This window comes from Aphanomyces astaci, assembly GCF_000520075.1.
Source record: "Aphanomyces astaci strain APO3 unplaced genomic scaffold supercont1.28, whole genome shotgun sequence".
Lineage (NCBI taxonomy): Eukaryota > Oomycota > Saprolegniomycetes > Saprolegniales > Verrucalvaceae > Aphanomyces > Aphanomyces astaci.
In genome coordinates, this window is record NW_009798291.1 from 95,435 (window position 1) to 112,906 (window position 17,472).

The window sequence follows — 17,472 nt, forward strand, 5'->3', positions numbered from 1 at the left end:
TGTATGTAGTGAGGCCAACGAAGAATATAATTATGCCAAGTACGATGATCGGCAGAAAGGACAGAACTCGGAGATATCCCTCTCTGCATGAGTGGTGCCAAGCATGTATCCATCACACATGTCCGTGGGTCGCGAACTCCTGATGTCATGCATGCGTGTGTGCTGTATGCACTCTCGTCCTACATACCCCTCCATCAAGTCCACGCCGTGCGATCTTGCAATGGATCGTATGGATGGGTTCGGCCGCCCTTCTCCATATGATCGTAAAAGTGCCAAGCAGCATGTTGTCGTTCATGGTGTCATTCAATTTCGTCGTTGGAGCTTGGAACCACGGGAGCGGGCGAAGGTGCTGGCGAGGCATCGTCAGGTTCGTTTCCGCGCGATGTCCTTCGAATGAGCTCTTCCATCAGGAGCAATTGTTCCCTCGTCGCTTGCAGGAACTACAGTATGTATTTACATCGACGTATCAAGCAAGTGCTATTCCATCGAATGCCATCTTCACGTACCACGATGTGCAGCAGTTCATTGAGCGAGATGAGTCCATCTTCGTTCGCATCCACCGTCGCAAATAGGTCCTTCACCACGGCCACGTCCGCGTCCTGAGCCTTGGGCATGAACGCCGTCATGATCTTCATCCATTCATCAGTGTCGATGTCCCCCGACAGGTCCTTGTCGAATCGGAGCAAGGTTTCTACCAACATTCCCATTCATGAACCGACACTCTCAATCTTCGTGTGTGTTGACGAACCTCCAAATTCGAGAACTTCGCGCACCGAGTAGTGCGGGCCGAACGGGTTCTTGCCTGCCTTGGCCCATTCTACGGGATCGATGGGCGGTCGTCGTTTCTTGGCCACCTTCACGCGGCTCGGCATCGCCTTTCGTACCCGCGTCTCGTGACACATGCTATCGCACAAGACCATCTTGCGCCGGATGTTCTCCTTGACTTCTGGCCGGATTTCAGGGCGCGACGACAACGGAGTCGTCACGTCTTCTTCTGCATCGTTGTCGATGATCTTATCGGCCGTCCTGTCATCGTCTTGATCGTGCTTCGACTCGGTCACGACTGCATGCAACACCGGCATGGACGCGCTTTTCTGCATGATAAACGCCGCCTTCAATGGCTTCTTGGACAGGGTCGGCAAGAGCACCACGTTGGACTTGTCGTCGACCGTCGTCATCTTAATGTAGCTCTCCATGACCATCGTCGGCTTCTGCTGCACTTGCCCTGCCTGGGGTTCTTGCTGCGGATTCTTTCTCGGTCGTACGATTTTTCGTTTCGGACGCCGTTTGGAACGCTTCTTGGGTTGAATCTCTTGTAAGTGACGTTTTAAAAACTCGGACGGCTCCACGGACATTTCATGCCGCGAGGATTGCCCGGTCGTGGCCAGCTTCAACCGCCGCGCGGCCACTTCGACCGCAAAGTTGTCGCACGTTCGCAGTATCGGCAAGTCTTGAACCCCACTCCACCGACTACTACTAGTACTAGTACTACTAGCATGTTGCTCCGGCCTATCGCCAGCGGACTCCTCGGAGATTGATGCACACTCCTTTGCATACGCCTTCTTGATCTGGGCAGTGGTGAGCAACAATGGCGGAAACAGAATCGTCTCGTAGTTGCGTCGCTGCAGCGCATCCCGCCCCACCGCTTCCAACGCGTACGCTTCGTCTTGACTGAACACGTTTTCCTTGACGCCAGCTTTGACCGACATGCCTACATGCCATCCATATACACGCAATATCTTTCAACCCCTCGAAAACACACAACCCATGGGTATAGTCGATAGCTAGGGAGAATGAGCATAGGAATGACACTACATTTGGATACTATGAGAGTTGTTGATCGTACGAGAAAACGCGCGGTCGGCCTCGGCATGCGCCTTGAGCCCTTCCAACACCGTTCCGAGCCCTGGGTCGTCGACCTTGAACGCTTTGACCTTTTCCATCACGCTGGCCAAGCTCGCGTACCGCCGCATCGTCCGCGGGGTGCGTGGGTCGCTCGCAGTCAGGATCCCTGTGACGTCTTGGGTTTCCAAGCCGGTCATGGTGGCTGGGATGGCGTTGTCGCCATCGCCCATCCTACCAATTCATTGCCCTTAACACATCGTCGTTGTACTAGAATAGGGCTAGCAGCAGCTCGAGGCATTCTTTCAGGTGGAAATAGAATATGGCCTACCCCACAACGGACGAGTTGCTATCTGCCACCGCGGCCGTGAGGATGTCCAACGCCATTTGCTTCATCGTAGCCGAGTTGTCCACCAAGAGGATCGACGGCCGATACTGCCATTGCATTGGCTGCGACTCGGCATCATCGAATCGCCGCTGCAGCGTCCCCAGGCACCCGCCTTCCGCGTCCCACAACCGCACGCCGACGTCGTCGTACGAATACAAAAATCTAAAAATGATATGATATTACGTACTAGTATCTAGTTCCGACACATGAGACACTCACGTCCCCATATGAGACAAAATCGTCAATGTATCCGGTTCCACATGAGACAGTCGAGATACGAATCTGATATATCAGGTTCAAACACCCCATATATCAGGTTACACCCCTTGAGACAGTCGACTCGCAATGCATATATAATAGTATTCAACACCAACAACGACACGTACCCTGGGAACTGCAGGGGACAGAGTTGCAAGATCTTAGAGTCATGGGCTTTCCAAGACAAGGCATCGGCGACGCGCGGGCTGGGCGTTCGTCCGTTGCCGCCTTTTTGGCTGGGTTGCTTTTGGCGAGGCCCCCGACTGCGCTGGTCAGTGGCGGCTTGTGTAGCCGTCGACGAGGCTACCGGCGGCGGCGGCGGGGGAGCCATGACGCTCTGCCGTCGACTGATGCGGAGGTTAGGGTTGTATCCACCCCGGGCATACGCAATCATGCTTTCCGCCAACGGATCAAAATGGATGCGCATGACGCCGCGGAAATGCTGACGGATGGACTGCAGCGGCCAGCAGTGGACGTACCCGAGATCGTCGGCGGCCACCACGGACGCGAACGAGTGCTCCGAGTCTTCTGTCATGCAAAGGGAGCTGATGCCACACGACGTCGGGGCCGTCGGTGAGACATCCGTGACAAACGTCGAGGACAATGATGACACCGGTGTGGCGGCGGTAGACGTCAGTCGCATGAGACACTTGGACATGGTCGACACATTGAGCACTTGCCACACCAGCACCTCCCCCGCCGAATCCCCTGCAAACAAGACGCAACACTGTCGGTGAAACGCCAGCGCCGTCACCTCCCCCTTGTGCCCATCGCAGCGGAAGATGAGCGATAGCCGCTGGAAGTCGTGCACCCGGATGTGCCCGTTCGTGTCCCCCGTTGCAATCAACCCATGTTCGCTCGAGTATGCGCACGCCGACATGGGGGCCCTACACATATTCAATTTCTCCATCTTTTCATCCAGTCCAAAATGTATGTAAGGATAGTATTAGAAGTTGCATCTTGAATAATATATATATATATATATATATCAAGAACGGGCTTACCTGTGAACGTTGTCGATCGAACGCATGGGATCCAGGCGGCCTTCGCCTTGTACGTCGTTGCAAATAGACAGCGAATCGTCCGTGCCATTGGTTATGAGGCACTAGAAGCAAACAAATAGTTAAGATATTATGTATATATATTATATATATATACTCCCCGTTGTACAAGCGTATAAACATTGAGTTTGCCCCAATATGAACAACCAATTATAGATCGCCTACATTTGTCCGTTCGCAGTAGATCATCGACATGACTTCGCCGTCGTGTAGCTGGGCCGACTGCCTCAAATCAAAACGATATTTTGAGCACTTCTGTTATGTGAAGCCATCATATGACGTACATCCATGAGCAGTCCAGTGATAGGATTGAACATGCTCACACGGCCGTCCTATAGAAACCAGTAAAGTTATTACAAATCCAATATCCACGTGTCAACTTCAGTAGTACATACACTGGTGGCAATAAATAGCTTGCGCTGTCGAGGCAGGTCAAAGCACATGGCGCATACTTCGGCGGATGTGATCGCAATCGGCTCTTGGATGATGACGCCGCTTTTGCCGCTCCACACGGTGATGCGCCCCGCGATCGACGCTGTAAACGTGTGCGACACTTGGTTGTACAGGACAAACTGCAGCGGACTGTGCAGCGACGTCACCATCTCGGGCACGAGGCGCAGCACCTGGAAATTGCCTACGTTACCATGTTGATTGCACCAGGGGAAGAATAGGTACTACTTTGTAGTACTACTACAGTATGTACTCAAAAAACGGCGTAGTACTCAAAAAAGGACCTCTTTCCCTGAACTATTGCGTAGTACTCCATCGAGGCAGAGGATTAAAATCCCTTTCCAATGTTGAGTACTAGTACCTACCGGCCCAAATGTCGAGCAGCTCTGTGGTCCGCTTGCGCTCGGGAATGATCGCAAACGAATGAAAGATGGGTGCCATGGACCCTACGACGTTGACTGTGTACGTGTGCAGCACCACCGCTAGTTACACATCAAACGATACGATGAGTATCCATCACATTAAAAAGTGATATATATATCATTCTTGACATGTCCAACTGAGACAGTCGTACCGGCGTCCCGGGACGCGTCGACAATGCACCTGGATATGTCCCAGATCTTAAAATGGCCGGACGTGTCCCCCGTCACACAAAACAGTTTGGCCGAGTGATGCCGCACCAACTTGACGTCCAAAAGGGCGTAGTGGTGACCTGTGAGCATCACCTACAACACCCCCCCTCAGCCATCCATTCATAATAGTACACTACTAATTAACAGATAGTGAGAGCTATCCATTGTTGTCATCCAATGACAGGTCGACTCTCCATATGGGATGTACCAAATGCTTGCGAGTGGCGATGCTCCACACTCGCGCATGATGCTCGAACCCGCAGCTCACCAGCACATTCCCGTTGCAATCTAGATGCATCACGGCCTACATAACCACCTCATTATAGCATACAAATGATATATATATATCACTTGTGCATTCCATTGTACATATATATATATATCATCAGTATGCGAAATGATATATATATACTACAATGGAATGCACAAGTGATATTATATACACGTAGTGTACCTGGGTATGTCCTGTGAACTGAAACAGCACTTTCATGCGGTCGGCTTCCCACACGGCCACGTTGTGGTCGAATGAACACGTGGCAAACAATCGAGTGGCTGGAATCTCCACGACATCTGTGACCAAATCCGAGTGATGACGCAACCGGTGCTCGACTTTGCCTATGTAGGTCGTCGTTCAATCGTCATGGGAATCCACTTAATAACGTTATGAAAAGTATGTACAAGTGTCAACGTTCCACAGCGACGTCGACTTGACGCTGGAGAGGAGGCACAGCTTGAGCATGGGACACCATTTCACAACCATCATCATGTCGTGATTCACGACTTTGCCGCTCTGGACGTACTGGCCCTTGACGGCGTTCACGATGCTCCACACTGTGATGGCGCGGTCGGAACTGGACACGACAAAGCAGTTCTTCCCTGGCACGTGGTCAATGTCGATCACGTACAGCCCATCCTTCATCACACTCGACTTGGCGATCGACGTCTTGTCGTGGAGAAAGTGCCCATCAAAGTCAAAAATCTAACCACAAATAATCATGTCATCACGAGGATGTGTGTGCAATGTGTTGAAGCCAGCCATAGACGCCAAAGGACAAAGGTACGAGATGGACACCGTATCGCAGAAGTGGTGATGCAGAACTAACTACAATTTTCCAACTGCTACTACTGCTATTACTACTAAAAGAGGCATACTAGTATAGAACAAGGACACGGTTGTACGTACTGAAATATTGGGCGACATGTGCTCCAGGACGGCCACCTTTCGAATCGCGTCGAAACATTTGATGCGTGTGATGTGGTACGGAAAGGTCCTACCGCAGAATAAATATATGCCAGCACCATCAGACAACCAGACAAATATATCACTGCCATCAATCACCATTCAATTTCACGTGTCGTCCACGTTATTGAAGTATGGAGACTATGAGGACAACACTATTGTCTATATATATGGACTCGTACTTGGAGCCGTGACAGGGGTGTTGTTTGTAGGTATATTCGACACCTTTTCCCTCGGCAAGTTGCGACTGTTTGGTTGAAATCATGCCCAACGCGACACAGAACGACGTAAACTCTTCCCAATCCACTTGGCAGTCGCCGTTGATATCTACACCCGAAACGGTCGTGACGTGGCAATACCACAGAGCGCCATACTCACCGATTTGGTCAAACATTTCGTACAGCAGCGAGAGGAGGGCGGTGATACGCTTTTCCGAGCGCAGTTCTGGCCGCGACCGCACCATGCCTTCGCACAAACACGTGGCGAATGCGCGCTTGTCGTGCCCATTGGCGGGGAACTTGTTCTCGAATGCGAGAAACTCGACGCTGGACAGGGCCGAGCAGATGCCCTGGATCGAGTTGAGCGACGCGACGTTGGGGATGTCGATGTCCGGAATGATATCGACCAAGTGAAGTTGGGCGCACCGCGTGAGCCCCACGATGCAGTGGCTCACACACGTCATGCCTTCGCCGATGGGGTTGAACACCCAATGGCTGCGCTGGCGGGTGTCGCGGTAGATCTTGCACACCATCGTGGCGTTTCGGAAGAGGCCGCCGCTGGGGTCATGCGGGGAGTAAGCGTACTCGCACAGGACGTCCCCCTGGCCTTGACAGAGCGTCACGTCGACGTTGGACGAGTGCAGTACGCACTGCACGGAACATTCATCCAGGGGGCGTGACTGGTCAGACACTGTATCCTCGCTGTGGGAAATGATAAACCCTAAAATAGTAGGCGTCGCTGTGAAGGTGCACGGTGCAAGCAAGCGCAGACAAGTTGGTAGACTACATGTATGTATATCCCGGTACATATGGTACGACGTACCGACGACATCGATACCGTAGTTGACGTATTGCAGGGCGACAATGAACTTTTGATCGTGGCCGTACTGGTTGCGTGGCACTTGGGTGATGGCCCCATCTATCGACGCTGGGTTGTGGCTCATGTGTTCGACGAGTTGGCCCTGTGTGGTGGTGAATCGAATGCACGGGTCAACTTGCACATGAAACAACTTTAACCTTACTTGAGCATTGAAAAGCAAGCAGTAGGTATCGACCATCGACGGTTTGTGCTTTCCTGGCCGGGAAGTTGAGATGTGGATGACCGCGTTGGGGTTGGAGATGTGCACGTTGGCCTCGCTGACATTGCGCGCCGACGGGAGCGTTTGCCCCAGAACTGGCGGGGGCGGCGGCATAAAAGTCGGTTACAGGCGTTTCATCATCATCACATCATATCAGCGTTGATCCATCCCCGTAGCCAGGTTGATAGCTCTGCACTCCCGACAACTTACTGGTATACGCCAGCCAGCCTCTCGATGCAAAATTGGTGTCGAAACGATGTTGTTAGTGCCCGTCTCGGAACATCGATTGGTTTGAATTTATCACACCACCATTTCAACCAATCCAAACATGGAGCTGCCCATAACAACGACACTTGGACAGATATCACCATCCGTGTATAGTCAACCTCTGCACGACTTCACACAGAAATGTACAAGGACAACCGCGTTGCTTCGCAAGTTGTTGAAGCATGTACCGGTACTACTACTGGCAATCTTATCCGATAGATTATCGCTAGTTGAAGGGCAATGCATGAAGCCGTTTCAGGGGCAGTTACATGTCCTTCCAGTGTCTACCGAAACGCCGTCCCCATCTACTGCAGTACATCGACGGTCCATGAGCCACTGCACGGACTCGTCGCCATTGAAACCAGCTGTGTCTCCGTCGAAGTCAGTCTCGTTCGAGAGCAATGGTCCCCAGCAGCAGCACCACCGTCGGTCCACGACTCCATCCAGTGACCTCACCATGAGCGAGCTGGAGGCAGCAGAACGCCAAAGGAACCAACCGCCGCCCCAGCCCGACCAAACTCCCAAGAAAGCAGCAGACCCGGCCGTGATCGACGTCGACAGCCACCCCCTTCTCGCCAACCTCAAAGTCGACGGCAAAGAAGTTGGCGCGTACATGCTGTGCAAGTTTGCCGACGACGTGCTGGGCCACCGCGCGCGTCAGATCTTTCGCGAAAAGGCGAGTTCAATCAAGGGCCAGAACGGCATTTACTACTACCTGAAAGACTTGATGCTCAAGTTCAGCCACGACGACGACAACTCGACGAGTAGTACTAATGGGGGAGCCAAGAAGAAGCCGCCACCAACAAGGAAAAAGGATGAGGACGACAATGTGGGGCTGGAAGAACATCAGTTCCGCAAACTCATGGCGAGCGACCCTGCGTTCGAGTGTTTGGTGGCGCAGGAAGACACGACGATGTTGTTTCAGCGCATCGTCAACAGCGCCACCAAGTCTACCATGTCACACATGGATTTCGTCGAGTTTTGTCTGCTGGATCGCATGCAACTGTAAGCCAGAGTTGCTTCCATCTCCTCGTCGTTGCCCAACAACTTGCTGGGTGATCATATGGGTTGGTGGCTGTAGGCTCATTCTCCTGTGCAAGTACTGGAAATCATTGCGCAAGTGCAAACTCACCGACAATGAACTCCTCGACATGTATCGTCGCATGACTGTCCAAGGGTCGAATGAGTCTCAGATGGCCGGCGAGTTGTTTGGGGCCGCCCTCGCGCGAGAGTTTGACGTCGTGCTCACTGTTGGCGTAAGTCTTCATAACTACCTGCAGTAGTATATTTATTTCCTGTCCTTTGTATATATTCAAATTATTATATATTATATACATGTATATGTTTAGGAAATTCAAGTGATGATGGATTTGATGGATTACGATGGCGACGGCATCGTCAAGCCAGCAGATTTTGAAACGTTTTACAAGGACACTGATCGCGCGCAACAGCTCACGGAACTCAAACAACCCGATGCGATCGTGGACCTCAAGGTAATAATATTTCCATCGTAAATATATATATATATATACTTCTCGTAGTACTCGACCAACGACAATGACGCGGCCGAACTAAAGCGCGAGGGATACATTTTATACCCCAAGAACATCTACGAAGGCCACGGAACTCTCTATTTCTGGTACAAACGTGCGCGGCGGGACAGCGGCAAGCCGGCGATCGAAGCGATTCAGTACGCTCCGACCAACATGGACACGGCGCTGGTGGCGCAGGGTTTTGTCTGTATGAACGGTTCAAAGGCGTTTGCCAAGAAGTTTGTCTGGATCAAGCACACTAACCAACAAGCAAGGAGCAACTTTCACGCCCAAGAGCTCGGCGATATTTTCATCACGTCCGGTACGCCGCCATCCACTTTTCCTTGCTTGTATATATATATATATATATGCTTGTGTATTGTAGGTCACACTGCAGATGAGAAATCTGCGACGCTGTGGATGCCCCCCTGTCGCGGGTACAAGCAAATTGAAGGCACGTTAGACGACACAAACAAACTGACGGCGCGGTGGACGACCGGCCGGCGCGGGGTGTTTCTATGGGTTCGGTATGCCTCAACTAAAACTACCTCTCTACAATTCATGTGTTGGTTGCATGTGGATAAGCAATGTAATACTAGCACTACTATAGTAGTAGTTGTAGTAGTAGCGCGATGAGTGTTCACTTGTGTATCGAGTAGATATATGAACGAAGCGCAGGACGTCCTCGAGTTCAAGCCGCCGCCGTCCCCCACTGCCAACGGAGTGGTGTCGGCTTCAGTGTGGTCCAAGATCGACGAGCTCGAAGGCCAGATCCGGCAGACGCTGCGCCGGCGATGCCCCGCCGAGGCGGACGGCGTCCTGAACTTTCTCAAATTGTTTCAGAGTTTGGACAAGAAGAACCGCAAACTGCTGAGCGCGACCAAACTCAAGCTTGGGTTGGTGGCTTTGGGTTGTAAAATGGATGTTCGCGTACGTCGATCTATATATATATATATATATATATATTATTAATATTTTATGCAGTTGTATGCCGAAGTATGGAAACGAGTGGACGTGATGGCGGCCAAGCGCGTGGATTTCGACGCGTTCCAGCGCTTTGTGCTCATGACGGACACGGAAGTGTTCGTTTTAATATATCATTTTCATATCATGTTCTACTTATTTTGTAACGTCAAACTGATCAAATATTTGATGTTGGATAATAATTTCTTTGATAGAATTATTTACGAATACTTTGATGGGTAGGGATGATGCGACCGAGAGCCTCCAGCGCCATGTCACCAAGGGGTCGTCCAACTATCGGTCTATTTTCAAAACGCACAACGCTGCGGGCGATGGCACGTTGAGTCGGAACGATTTTCTGCGCATGTTGGCATCGGCGCAAGTCCTCGTTGCCCCTGAAGTGCGTTTCATAATATTACCAAATATATATATATATATATATATATATATTTAGGAATTGGTTAAAATCACACAACGGTTCGACGTCAATCGCGACAACGTGGTGGACTATGCCGACTTTTTGAAGTTCGTGACGGGTGTGTGTGACATTCACTCGCGGCAGGCGGCGCGCGTGGCCGAGGCGGCTGCGGCCTTCCAAGGTACACAATGTAGTCAATTGTAGTAATACTAGTAGTAGTACTACTACTACCCATACTGAACATCGATAGGCTGGGCCATTGAGCATCAAAACCAAAAGTTGGCAAAGGACGGCAACATCGACTCGTCGGCGTCGTGGCGGCTTGTGAAATCGGCGGGGGATGTGCTTCGAGTGCCCATGATCGACAAGGTACACATTGGGCTTGATATTAAGTACCCTTCGTGATATTGAGTGTACGATATATGTGTTTATAGAATATATATATATAATATAAATAAATGTATAATATTACGATTGTTATTAGATCCTGCGCCAAAAGCACTGGCGGTTAAATCCATGGGAAATGAAAAGTCTGTGCGTGTTGATGTCACCGACGGCCGCCAAAGTCGGCGAAATCGCGCGGAATGCTTACCATGCGTTTGTAAACCACAACCCCAAGAAAATGTACGACCTCGTTGTATACGTAAACATATCAGTTTGAGATCGTGTCGTGATGACGTTAGTGCCAACTTGGTCGTGGCTGGGCGAAAAGTGGTCGGCAACTTACCCGACAACAACACCCCCGACGCTGTCTTCAACCAGCTCAATACTCTGGGCCACGGCAAACTGACGTTATCGAGTTTGCACCAGGAGTTCAACGCCATGGCCCTCGACAAGAGCATCCCGTCTATGGATATCAAGGTACCTACCTAATCGTCGTTTCATGTACTCTAATAATCAATCACTTTTCCGGTTCCAAAGCTATCTATTGATATCTATCTTGGGATGTTAGTTTAAAAGGTAGTACGTTTCACGGGTGTATCGTTATATTTGGTTGTAGGACTTTGTCTACTTGGTGCAGCACACGGGGGCCGACTGTGGCGGTATGTTCAATCCACCAACTAACGCTGCTACTACTGCCGACTCGTCCGATTCAGGTTATTACTATGTATTGTACATGTGAGAGTAGGCGATGGCCTGGTGATTCTCGATCGGTTCCTGGCATGTCTTCGCGATTGCACCGAGCGGCGCAGCATGAAGCACGGGTTTCTCACTCCGTACGACAGCCCCCAGTTTGCCAAGGGCGTGCTGACGCTCGTGGCAGAACTCAAGCGAAGCGCCAAGACGCTGGACGGCAAGTACGACTACAGCATTCCGTTCAAGCTGTTGGATAAGGACAATTGCCAATCGATCCGACTGTGTGAGTTTGAGACAGCCATGCGGGAGCTCGGGCTCGGGCAGTACCTCAATGACCAGGTACGATTGATAACAATCAACAAAGTATGGACGGTTAGGTGGTGAAGTTAGTTGCCTTATGAAATGACACTTGTGCACTGTATATATAGCACATGACTGAAAGGCCTTGGTGATCATATATCGAGAAAGTTGGTGATGGACTAGGTACACTTTACTACAACGCCTAAAGTTCATCTGTTGGGTCCAATGAACGGATGACTTTTAGACGTTGTAGTACAGTCTAACTATAAGATAGATTGCTATGAAGTCGATCGAAAACTATTTATTATATATATATATATTCTATGAATTAATTTTTTTTTAACGGTGTATTCCTATTACCATGTCCATCATCAGTGAGAGAGGATATGACTGTAGGAAATCAAAAGCGTGGTGCGGCGGTTCCACGTCGACAATGGCGGGGGGATTGATTTCGAAGAGTTTTGTCGGTTCCTGACCACCCCCACCGACCACGGGGACCATGCCAACGTGGGGGCGTTGAACCAGCCGAAGGTGGTCGCGGCCATCACCGAGGCTTTCGTGCAGCTGCCCCCGTACGGCGTGCTGTCGTTTGCCAATATGATCAAGCGCATGTGCTCGATGGCAGACAAGGATGGCTCGGGGAGTGTGACTGCGACGAAATTTGCCCAAGTGTTTGATACGCTAGACATTGCACTCCCCCGCGCGAGCAAGACGGACCACCATCCGTTGTTGATCCAGTTGCTTTGCGACAAGGACGAGAACGTGCCGTACGGGGTGTTTTGCGACCTGTATGTGGCCGCCATGTCGCCGCCCCCCGCGCCCACAAAGCAGAGCGAAGTCGACAAGGAGAGTCACAAGGTGCTTACGGAGGCGTTTACCGAGATGCAAAAGATGATGGTGCAAAAAGGAGTAGAGTTCGACTACAAGAGCGCGTTCAGTTTGATTGACAAGGGGGTCATCACGCCCCCTAATTTAAACGAAGTGTTGTGGGCTGCGGGGGTGCGGTACCCGTTCTCCCCCGAGGTAAACCCATCGTTCCCGCGATATTTCCATGCTACACAAATGACATCCGAGCCGTTTCGATTTAGAAAGAGAATGACGACGACGGGAGTACTTGGTACTTATAACTTTTTTTGCCCTTGTGGGTCGTAGGAACTGACGGTGCTGCATCGGGCGTTCCTGAAAGAAACTGGTTCATTTGACGCTGACAAGTTCTGCGATTTTGCGGTCAGGGGCCCCGTCGTGTGCACGAAAGTGGCGGACGAAGCGAACAGCAAGGTGGACGCTGTGATTGCTCATTTGCAAGCCAGCATCAAACAGCTAGTGTCCAACGACAAGGACGCAACCAAATTTCACAAACTATTTCTCGGTTCGTAGTTTTGGCTCAGTCTATCTGTAGTAGTCGCGGCTAGTATATATTTCTACGGACTCCCACAATCGTCAAATTAGAACCATCGTCTATTTTATTTGGGGCAATCACTGGACTTTTACTATTTGGTTGGCGATGGTTTGCCGTTTCATCATCATGTCATGCCTAGATTTTGACGGCAACAACGACGGCACCATCTCCACGACCGAGTTCCTCCACATATTGGACCACATGGGGCTGTCCAAGGGGCTCACCCCTGCTGAAACGGACGCGATATTGCACTTCTTTGACGTCAACGGCGACCATGCAATCGACTATACTGAATTTTTTCATTTTGCCAACCACGCCGACGTTATGCTGCAAGCCAACGTGAATGCATCGAAAGGAGCTGTCGCTGTGAATGCATCCCCTCCAAAAGCCACCGCGGGGTCCGCCCCATCGAGCCCGCCCAAAGCGACGGGGAGTGCCCCGCCGAGTCCGTCGAAATCAGTCACGTCGACTTCAAAGTCACCGAGCAAAAACAACATCTTGGCGCTGCAACATCCAAACGGGTAACTAATTGTGAACTCGCTATAAATTTCCAATAGTCGCTAGGTTTTCTATTGTCAAATATTGCATCTCGATGGAAGGTCTGATTGGCTGAATATACCTGTGTAAGAGCCAATCCGATCTGCTCAAAAATGAAGGAGCCAATAGCGTCGATTCGTGATTCGAGCGAGATGCGATATTTTTTTTACTGAATCCACAATTCAATTTGGACATTGTTCAGAATTAGGATGGTATTTGATGATGATATTGCCGTTTTGATCGAATTTCGTCTCATTTTTCATGATGCAACTATATATATATATATATTATATGATAGTCAATTCACGGGACTCGGCAAACAATTGTGTCGACTGGCGTCGTTGGATCAAACGGCAAGGGGACGTGGGGGGTTTGCCTTTGCAAAGTACTTTGAAAAGTACAAGGCCCGCCACGACCCAAACGTTGTCGCATGCAAGAAATTTCGGCTCATTTTGGACAAATTCCTTGACACCGTCGCAGCAGACCACAGCGGAACCAGCAAGCAAGTCGCGCACGACGTCGCTCGCCTCGACATGACCGTGATTGAAAAGCAGTACGTCGTTCGGGAAACCGGCATGGTCAAGTACCCGCTGTTCCTCCGAGATGTGCACACGGCGATGCAGCTGGATGCGCGGCGCGCCGCCTGGAGCGACGACGACGACCAGGATGACCTGGATGACGACGACGATCTCTCGCTCAGCGACTCGAACATTTCCGAGAGCGGGAGCAGTAGCGATGATAGTCGTGATGACGCGGCAGTGTCAGCTGCAGCGTTGGGCAGTCTCCTGGACCGATTGCTTATCAAAGCCAACTGGTCGACGTCGAAATGCTCCAAGTGTATGCGCCACCTCGACGAGTGGTTTCCCCCTCGAGCATCGTCGCGTTCACGGCCAAAGCCGTTCATGGCCAAACTACGGGATACAGTAGCGTTGCCGTGGAGACAGTCGGACTTGCAAGCCGTCGCCGCCGCCTGCCGAAGCCGCCCGCACCGCCGCGTCGACCCATCCATGTTTGTGCTGGCCATGCGGGAAGCGTTGGCACGGTATGGGGGGTTAAGCAATCAGAACAGTACGAGCCCCAACAGCAACATCAACAACAATGGGGGGTTGAAGCCTCTTATGGCCAAAATCTACCATGTGTTTCTACAAGCCGCACAACGCAACATCAACGGACGACAGCTTCTGGAACGATGTGACGGTCGCGGCAGTGGGGCTATCTCATGGTCCGAGTTTTCGACTGTGCTGCGACTCATGGACTGCGACTTGAGTGTGTCCGAGCTCAGTGGGATCCAGCAAGCTCTGCAGTCGCCATCTTCATGTCCATACAAGTCATTCTTCACGCTGCTTGAGACGTATGGCAGTATCTCGTCGTCGTCGTCGCTTGTGGTTGCGAGCCCCCGGCGCCATGAACTGGCCCCTCCAATGACCTCCCCCCCCCACCACCTCCATCATCACGCCCTCCCCGCTTCGTCGGTGCATGTCGCGCTGCCGCCATCGTACGCCGCCCCCAACGTGTACCCCACCCGCGGCATTGAGCAGGAATTGCAGGCCATCTTCCTGGACGCACTTCGATCCGTCGATTCGGCGGCGCTTGTAGCAGCTTTCCGGGCGTATGACATCAAGGGATGTGGGTTCATCAGCCTCGACGGGTTCCACTCGGCCATGCGACAAGGTGGCATCTTCCTCTCGCCCGACATTTACGCGAAAATCGCGGCCCAGTTCGCCGCGCGGTTCAGTCCGGACGGCGTCGACTACGTTTCATTTTGCCACGTCATGGGCCTCCCAATGAACCACCCCCCTTTTGTGAATGGAAACCCCCGCAAAGTAACCCCGCTCCAACTTCCTGACCAGAGGGGGGGGAGTGGAGGGGGGATCACCCCCACGGCAGTCGAGTCGTGGCTGCAGCATGGCGCGTCTGATGACGACAAGCGCCAGTTTAACGACATGTACAACGCCATCTTTGACTACAAAAGCAAGCAACAAGCTAGTGCTGCCCAGGTAGGTAGGACGTTCCGACCCTGATTGTTATGCAATCTCGCCTATTGATGGCAGCTTGGAAATGCTGTCGTCTACCAGAGACCAACCGATTGAAATCTCTCTCATGCTATGTGTATCAGGTGCTACCGTCCTCTCGTGTGCCGCCAATGACGCCAAGAGCCGACATGTGGAGTTGCGCGGTATGCTTTCACTCGCAAAGCCAAGCCAGGTCCACGTGTGAGATCTGCGCATCCAAGAACCCGTCGCCTCCCTCCCCCAATCCCAACAGTGGCGGCCATGGAGATTTTGAAGTGGCGCTGCAGTGCTCTGTCTGTGCTTTCCGCAACAAAGCCACGTCATCGATCTGTAGCTTGTGTCAAACCCCCCTGCGTCTAAACCATCCAGCATCTTCGTCTACCAGACTCACAACCGCCGCCGGAGATGGTTGGCTTACATAGCACATCGACGTACGTAAGTTGATTGAATACAATCATGTAGTTATCAGCTGTACAACGACGTTGTAACCAGTTAGATAAATAGCTCAATAATGTTTGCAGTAGTCACTTGGATATCGGAAGTAAGCAGCATTCGTCGATAGGGGACCAATAAAATTTACTATTAATAGTAATACTTCGAAGTATTCCCCAACTAAGTACATATATCTTCAAGGACAAAAGGCAGTGTTAATATTGTATTGGATGCTAATATTGGCTATTTACTGTAACGTTAACGTTACGTATATAATCTATTCCAATGGCCACGAAAGGGTGTGTGGGTACAATACATCGGGAAGTAAGACCCTGAGGTAGGACAAGCAACTTTCTTTGGCCGGTTAAGCTTGCTTTTTGGAAACGTCTGGGAGTGACGCGGGTCGCTTGTTGCGCGCTTGGACACAGTACGACGTGATGAAGAAGTACACGAACAGCCAGAACAGCGACTGCACATACGCCATGTACGCGATGGACACGTTCAACGGTACCGTCGGGCACGACTTGTACAGGACGAGGAACCCTTGAACGTTCATGGTGAGGAACTGCGCGAGCTGGAGCACCGTCAGGTACTGCTTCCACCAAATCGTCTTGGTGTGCGCGCTCACAAAGTAGTACATGTACATGATGGTGTGGATGGCGCCGTTGAGTAGGATCGTCATGTAGATCTCGCCATCGTACATGACGCGGAAAACCAGCCAGTACACGACCCACACGGTGAAGTGGTGGTACACATGCAGGAGCGACAACTGCTTCCACTTCTTGCCCAAAATGATAAACACCGTGGCCATAAAGTCGAGCGACTTGGACGCGTAGAACAGCCACAGCACATTGCCCATGACCGGGTTCGTTTGGTTGTACGGGTTGCATGGCATGAACGTGTAATTCTACAGAAAGGGAACAAAATGTCAGATCTTAGATCGAAGGACGAGGTTGAAGTCGTGTGAATAGGAGTCGTACGTTGCGATACGCTTGGGCCCCGGCTTCCACGCACATGTAAGAGCAAATCAGGATCTGAAGAGGGTTGTAGATGAACTGCAACGCCGTGATGTTGATCGCTGGCACTCCCGCCTTCATCACCACGGTCCCCACAAGCACGAACGCCAAGTACGCGACCGCGACCGCCAACGCCGTGCTAAAGTCGGCAAGCGGCCACGACGCAGTCGCAGACAACTTGTACCCGCCGGAAGGATCCATGAAAGACAAGATGCTGTCTCCTACGGGCGTCGCCCACGCATGGTAGTCTCTCCACAACTGTTCCATGGCGGCGCAAAAGTTGAAATGGCCAAGGATATCATATCTATCCCCACACCCATCCATGGAACCAAGTCAAGTGACTTGATTACG

General features: G+C 51.4%; 3 protein-coding genes across 5 annotated transcripts; 1 reads left to right on the plus strand and 2 right to left on the minus strand.

The window, feature by feature from the left end:
* Positions 1–75: 75 nt before the first annotated feature.
* H257_10392 lies at positions 76–7,282 on the minus strand (the record flags this gene model as incomplete). 2 transcript variants are annotated; one of them, XM_009836924.1, is made up of 20 exons in its annotated part: positions 76–440; positions 507–691; positions 749–1,711; positions 1,847–2,076; positions 2,174–2,392; positions 2,617–3,375; positions 3,493–3,593; positions 3,715–3,771; positions 3,834–3,881; positions 3,945–4,183; positions 4,365–4,481; positions 4,574–4,724; positions 4,840–4,935; positions 5,086–5,246; positions 5,310–5,610; positions 5,815–5,902; positions 6,054–6,198; positions 6,250–6,810; positions 6,913–7,051; positions 7,112–7,282. In XM_009836924.1, 20 exons carry the CDS (start codon positions 7,280–7,282, stop codon positions 300–302), a joined length of 4,872 nt encoding a protein of 1,623 aa, XP_009835226.1. In that variant the 3' UTR covers positions 76–299. The 2 variants fall into 2 exon arrangements, with proteins under 2 accessions (XP_009835226.1, XP_009835225.1); XM_009836923.1 differs by having other exon boundaries at positions 76–691.
* A 440-nt stretch (positions 7,283–7,722) lies between these two features.
* On the plus strand, positions 7,723–16,150 carry H257_10393. 2 transcript variants are annotated; one of them, XM_009836926.1, is made up of 19 exons: positions 7,723–8,440; positions 8,517–8,691; positions 8,785–8,928; positions 8,977–9,289; positions 9,353–9,494; positions 9,627–9,897; positions 9,952–10,049; positions 10,174–10,330; positions 10,385–10,529; positions 10,599–10,717; positions 10,833–10,972; positions 11,032–11,209; positions 11,349–11,391; positions 11,478–11,764; positions 12,122–12,748; positions 12,878–13,094; positions 13,264–13,645; positions 13,960–15,658; positions 15,778–16,150. In XM_009836926.1, exons 1-19 carry the CDS (start codon positions 7,764–7,766, stop codon positions 16,093–16,095), a joined length of 6,132 nt encoding a protein of 2,043 aa, XP_009835228.1. In that variant the 5' UTR covers positions 7,723–7,763; the 3' UTR covers positions 16,096–16,150. The 2 variants fall into 2 exon arrangements, with proteins under 2 accessions (XP_009835228.1, XP_009835227.1); XM_009836925.1 differs by lacking the exon at positions 15,778–16,150 and having other exon boundaries at positions 13,960–15,698.
* A 150-nt stretch (positions 16,151–16,300) lies between these two features.
* Positions 16,301–17,434, minus strand: H257_10394 (hypothetical protein). The gene is made up of 2 exons (XM_009836927.1): positions 17,086–17,434; positions 16,301–17,012 (listed from the first exon to the last, which is right to left on the minus strand). Exons 1-2 carry the CDS (start codon positions 17,386–17,388, stop codon positions 16,470–16,472), a joined length of 846 nt encoding a protein of 281 aa, XP_009835229.1. The 5' UTR covers positions 17,389–17,434; the 3' UTR covers positions 16,301–16,469.
* Positions 17,435–17,472: the final 38 nt, after the last annotated feature.